Source organism: Parus major, chromosome 17 (assembly GCF_001522545.3).
Source record: "Parus major isolate Abel chromosome 17, Parus_major1.1, whole genome shotgun sequence".
NCBI lineage: Eukaryota > Metazoa > Chordata > Aves > Passeriformes > Paridae > Parus > Parus major.
This window is the reverse complement of record NC_031785.1, coordinates 5,748,680-5,755,132: the sequence shown is the minus strand read 5'-3', so window position 1 is coordinate 5,755,132 and position 6,453 is coordinate 5,748,680. Positions and strand designations below refer to the sequence as shown.

At 46.8% G+C, this 6,453-nt stretch overlaps 1 protein-coding gene across 1 annotated transcript; it reads left to right on the top strand.

Annotated features, from left to right (window-relative positions):
- Positions 1-315: 315 nt before the first annotated feature.
- PTGES2 (prostaglandin E synthase 2) lies at positions 316-4,883 on the top strand. The gene is made up of 7 exons (XM_015645263.1): positions 316-552; positions 1,477-1,671; positions 1,782-1,837; positions 2,431-2,583; positions 3,101-3,301; positions 3,612-3,729; positions 4,117-4,883. The coding sequence occupies exons 1-7, from the start codon at positions 337-339 to the stop codon at positions 4,243-4,245; spliced, it is 1,068 nt and encodes a 355-aa protein (XP_015500749.1). The 5' UTR covers positions 316-336; the 3' UTR covers positions 4,246-4,883.
- Positions 4,884-6,453: the final 1,570 nt, after the last annotated feature.

Here is a 6,453-nt window from a genome sequence, read left to right as displayed (position 1 = left end):
GCACCACGGCCTGGTGCATTCTCCGCCCCCTCTCTGCAGGCACTGACAGACATCGATGAAGTGAAGACTCCCCCCAGAGCTGCCTTTTCTCGAGACTGAACGGGCTCAGCTCCCTCACCCTTTCAACTGATTATTTTATTCCCACTTTAGACTCTGGTGTGTTCTCAGATTTGATAACAGGTCAGTGGGTCCGCCCCTTGTTGTGTGTCCCGTGCTGGGGTCTGCCCTCAGCGGGGAGCGGTGCTGCCATGCCCGAACGCCGAGCCGGGGCCGTGCCGGGGCGGTGCCGCCGTGCCCGGGGCGGAGCGGCCGCTCTCCGCCCGCCCTCAGCCGAAGATGGCGGGTGCCGGCCGAGCCTGGCGGGTCGGATCGCTCCTCTTGCCGCCGGCCTGGCGGCTGCGGGCCCCGGGACGAGCCTTCGGCGCTGCGGCGGGACGGGGAGGCAGCAGCGGCGGCGGCCGGCTGGTGCTGGGCGCTGCATTCGCGCTGGGCGGCAGCGCCGGGCTGTGCCTGGCGGCGCGGCAGCGCCTGCGGGAGCACTCAGCCGCTGAGGTAACGCCGGGGGCGGCTCCCCCTCATCCCCGCCGTGCCCTCCCCGAGGCCTGCGGGGACCCCGCTGCGGCGGCAGCGAGCCCCCGGGACAGCGGTTCCCCGCGGACCGAGAGGCTCCTTCTGCCCCGGTTTGAGAGAGGGAAGAGCTTAAAACGGTCTGGGAGGCCCCTGGCAGAGCATTCCTTGAGGAGCTGTGAGGAAAGGCCGTCAGTGAGGGCTTCCTGGGGTTTTGGAGCCTTTTCTGTTGTTACTTTTTCGCAGTACCCGCGCAGGGTTGTGTAACCCAGTAGATTGTAAATAAGAAACAAAGAGGGGTGGCTGCGTTTTTTCTTTAATGTGTGAGGAATGATTAGCATGGCCTGTCAGGCTGCTTGAGGTGTAGCAGCTTTGCGAAACATCCCGTAATTGATGTCCCGGTGGCCCTGGGCTCTCCCTGCATTGTCCCAGTTGTACCCACGTTGGTTAATCCCAGGAATGTGAACTTGGACAGACACAAACTCTACTCTCCCCACCTTGTGGCCTCAACAGAGGCTGTTGTGGGGGAAGGATTGGCCTGTAAAGGCTTTGTGTTTGAATACTTCTGCAAATGGTGGTATTTTTCTATGGAATTCAGTTTTACAGAATAGAAACTATAAAGGGGTAAAATGTCTGGATTTAACCTATTTTTTTTCCCTAGCTGTGAGTAGGAGTTTTCAGCACATTAAATAGATGTTTAGAGAAGCAGGTTATTGGTCCCAATGAATGATGAATATTTAAATATTTGATGCCATTTAATGAAAGCATCTAATAGCCAAGATATGCTCATGATAAGATGTTGACACTGAATGTCAGTGACTATGACTTCATGATAGAAATAAGGATGGAAGGAAGGCAGTATTTATGTTTTTAGCAGAACACAAATCTTCTGTTCTCTTTCTTTCCCAGCTGCCTGCAGGGAGCCTGCAGCTCACTCTCTACCAGTATAAAACATGTCCTTTCTGCAGCAAAGTCCGAGCTTTTCTTGATTATCATGGACTGCCCTATGAAATTGTGGAAGTGAACCCAATCATGAGGAAAGAGATCAAATTCTCTTCCTACAGAAAGGTGCCCATCCTGCTAGCCAACGCTGGGAGCCCGCTGGTAAGTCTCCATGACCTGAAGCCTCAGCACGCAGGGAGAAAGGCTTTGAAGAATTTCCTTTTCAATTTAACCAGCTTCTTTTAAAAGGTTGTTTTAATCCTGTTTTTCAGCAATTAAACGACTCCTCGGTGATAATCAGTGCAATAAAGACCTATCTTATTTCCAGGTAAGAAAACAGGGTGATGAGAGAAGAGTTGAATTTGGAGGGCCCAGGTTAAGTAGAGATTTAGAAGACTCTGAATGTGCCAGTAAGTCTCTTGCTGACCTCAGGCTCTGAAGCTCTGGGTGACCTGAGCGTGGCTGTGATAATATGGGTGGTGCTTATATATGTTGTGATGTGTGTGATGTAAAGCAAAGCTTGTACCTTTCAGAAGTACTTTCTCATCTGTGAGATTCTATTTGCACAGAACCTACTTAAACATGAACTAGTGTTAGTCTTGGAACTGAGCTTACAATTAGCCAGTTATAACATGTAGAATGAAATGGCATTGTTGTGCCTATGGCCTGTCCTTTAGGTCTACTTGAGAATGATAGGAAATTTTATGCCTGCAGAAAATTCTGTCACATACAAAGGTATGTGCACTAATAATAGTTATTTGCAAGTAGCTGTTCCAGTCTCTTTTTTTTCCAAATAGAATCTGGAACATTGCGAACTTACTTTTAGAATAATACATTTTATAGCGTGAATCTTTCAATCTGTCCTTTGCTCTTGCTCCTTTATAGCAGTCAGATCAGTGCTAACTGTATTTCTTTTCACAGGAGGAATAGCTTAGAAGAAATTGTGTCCTTTTATCCACCTATTAAAACGGTGACTGAGCAAGGCAAGGAGGTGCTTGAGTATGAGAATAAATACTGGCTCATGCTGGATGAGAAGGAGACAAAGAGAGTCTATCCTGTCAAAGAAGTGAGAGTGTAAGTGCTCTTCAGTTTCTGGGCTCTCCAAGTAGGGTCACAGCCCCCTTTATGTGTACTCAGGGCTGATGTAAAATCCCACTGGGGCTGACAAGTCTTGTCACACCCCTGTTAGTGTTTCAAGCCTCATTAGTTGGTTTGCTGTGTTTGTTGGATAATTCAAAACAAAGCTGTTTATCAGCCTAGTTACCACCACCATGGTCACACAGGCCTTCAGCTGCCTACAGTTTCCTTCTTGGCCTTTATTTTGTGCCATGGAGCAATCTGTTGAGGGAGAGTTTCCCTTCCTGCTTTATTTCTCCTATTGGGTGGAGTACCTAATGCTCTATCTTAGGCTTAAATTCAGTTTGAGACTAAAGATAATGATGTTCAGTGCATTTTAGGGATGTCACCAGAGTACCTGGGTAGGAGTGTTTGACCTTGGAAGGATCTCTGGCTAAGGCAACTGTGATCCTGCCTCCTGTAGCCCTTCTGTCCGTACCTCGTTCACTGAAAAATTTCTTTTGACTGCTTGCAGGGAAGAAATGAAGTGGAGAAAATGGGCAGATGATTGGCTTGTTCACCTCATCTCCCCCAATGTTTACCGCACCCCCAAAGAAGCCTTGGCATCTTTTGATTACATTGTCCGTGAGGGGAAGTTTGGAACCTTGGAAGGTCTCTTTGCCAAATATGTGGGGGCTGTTGCCATGTTCTTCGTTAGCAAGAGGCTGAAGAAAAGGTTGGTATCACTAAGCACTAAGTACACAAGAGGAGAAATAGTTCCTCCTTAGCTGTGAATCCCAGCTGTCAAAGGGCAGAACCCCAGAGTTTTAAACTGAACCATTTAATCCTCTATGAGTAACAACTGTACATCTTTACTGGAGGTACTGAACCTCTCTACTCATCCACTATTTAATTACTAATTGCCCCTTCCCTCTGAAATACTGCCCTTACTTGCAAACCAAAACCAGCTCATAAGGTGAGAGGTGATAGAAGGTTAAAGGAAGAAACAAGCTTGTGTCTTCAAACTGATTATTTTCTTTATCCAGACATCAGCTTCGAGATGATGTCCGAGAAGATTTGTATGAAGCAGTTAATGAGTGGGTAAAAGCTGTTGGCAAAAATCGACTGTTCATGGGCGGGAAACAGCCAAACCTCGCTGACCTGGTAAGGGCTTCATCCCTGTGGTTATTGTCAGGTGGATTGCAAATTATCCTGCTGCCCATCTGTGTAAAATGGTTAATACAGCTACAGGAAGAGAAGTTGAGCTAGATGAGATACATGTCCTTTGTGCAGTTCCCATATGGTGGAGACTTCCCCATAACTGTCCCATAACTGCATGTAGATTCTGATCCTTCCTTACTGTTTCCTCATGGAAAAACATGCATATTCTTAATTACCTTTCTGCCGTTCACTCTTCCTTGCTAATCAGAAGGATGGATCGGATGGCAGGACAGGGAAAGAGTTGTACTAGCTTGATTATTGAGACACTTGTTGTACCCTAAGCTGTTCTCCACTGTTTTTTCAGTGTTCTGTCCTCTCTGCTCTGCACAGGCAGTGTACGGGGTACTCCGGGTCATGGAAGGGCTGGAAGCCTTTGATGACATGATGGCTCACACCAATATTCAACCTTGGTACCAGCGCATGGAAGAAGTCATTCAGAAAACTGGAGTTGCAATCTGATGCCAGCTGCAGCTGCCTCCTGAAGTACTTGCATGGTGAAAACTTCAGAAGAAATGGCTTTTATTTTTAGAGTTGGCTGGTCACACCTAATGGACTGATGTGGGCACAGAGACCACTCCGTTCAGAATATCAAGTTGCTGTGAGATAAGGGTCCAGCTAGGTGTTTGTAGAAGGATGGGGACAGGTAAAAGAAAGGGATCTAGGATGGCGCTGGAAAGGAGATGCTCTGAACTGAAGACTGCAGCAAAAAGGCTTCTTTGAGACAAGAGACATCCTCGGAGCAGGTTACTGTAAAAGCAAGATGCTCTTGGCTGGTGTTATGGCTCTGTCAGATGTGGTAGGCCTGACCAGCTTTTGCCTCAGGCTATCTTCAGCTACTCATCCATGTCACCTGAAGTGTTTTCCTGACTGAGACACTGGATACTGGTTTTTAAGTGACAATATTACCTGCAATAGATCTTGTAAACCTAGTGCTAAGGGAACTGGAGGAATCTGCAGTGCTGGAGAAGGCACTCTTCCTCTGACAGCAGCAAGGCTGCACTCGGCAGGGCGTCTGCTTTCACTCTTCCATGTAAACGGTTCTCTCAGGACTTGAATTCTGTATGGTCTGCAAGGATAAAGGCTGGCTTTATTCTGTCCCCTTTGTGAGATCTGAGTCCTTACCTTACCCTTTACACCCAAAAAACTTGGCCAACACTGAAATCACAAATGCAGAGCAGTTATTGGAAAGGTTTGTCGTGCATGAGATCTCTCTGGAATATCCCTGAAGATCAGTTTGTTCTTGTTTTAGGAATAGGATTAAGAGCCATCTGCATGGCCAGGGGATCTCTCGATGTTTCTGTCATGCAAGAGTAACAAAGGATTTGCTGATGTGGCAGTCAGATCAGGAGCTGTATCTGCAGCTAAGTCTTCTGAGCTGTGCTGGGTACAATCATAGAATGGTTTGGATTGGAAGGGACCCTAAGAACCGTCTTGTTCCAACCCCTGCCATGGGCAGGGACACCTTCCATTAGACCAGGTTGCTCCAAGGTCCAACCTGACATTGAACACTTCTAGGGATGGGGCAGCCACAGGTTTTCTGGGCAAGCTGTGCCAGTGCCTCCCCATCCTCACAGGGAAAAATTTTTTTGTAGCATCCCATGTAACCCTGCTCTCTGTCAGTGGGAAGCCACTGTCAAAGTCCCTTTCTAGCTTCAGAAACAGTGTCATAGCAAGAGAATGCAGGTTCAAATGTGAGTGATCCTTGGCACAGCCCAAGGCTTCAGTATCCTTAATTACCACCCTGATCAAGTTCTGTTTCCCTGGAAGAACAGGCAGATTTCAGGGAATCTGATTTGTGATATTTCAGGTGCAGCTGAAGTTGGTCTGTAATGCAACTGCTTGCCCAGTGTGTGTTCAGAGGGAGTACCTTTATTAGTTATAACAATGGTGGTGACAGAGGTTTGGTTTTTTTTCTGAATGGAGGACTAATTCCAAATTCATTTATGATCTGACATTGAAGGGAGAAAGCAAATGTTTACAGTACAAATGGCTGTGGCTGCTCTGACTTGTATTTGAACTGAAACTTGTATTCCATAGTACCAACAGGCAATGTTCTTTTAAAGAATTATATTGAGTCTGCATAAACAGGAGGTTGAAGAAACTCTTTATGATAAAAGCAGGAGATTGAAGGAGGTTGATGATAATTTCAGCATCCACCTCAACCTGAGAGGGAGGAAGAGATTTTCATGTTAAATGAGGATCTGAGGCACCAAGGGCTCAGTGACTCCACTTCTCCTTGCTGTGCTACATGAATCAGTCCTCTCAAGATCCATAACACTAACATGCCAGTAATATTACATTAAATAAAGATTGTTTCAGGATTTTGTATCGCTTTTTATAGAGTCTTAGAATGTTAAGAATGTTAATGTCCTTGGAATGGACCTTCAAGCTTATCTACTCCCACCTTCCCCTGCCATGGGCAGGTTCTCAGGGCCTTATTCAATCTGGCTTTGAGTGCTGCCAGGGTTGGGGCATCCACAACCTCCCTGGGCAACTTTTGCCTGTGTCTCACCACATTCACAGGGAAGAATTTCTCCCTAATATATAACCTAAATTTCCCCTCTTTCAATTTTCACCTAGTCCTATCACCATAGTTCCTGATGAAGAGTCACTCTCTGGCTTTTTTGTAGCCCCCTTCAGATCTTGGAAGGTGCTCTGAGGTTTCCA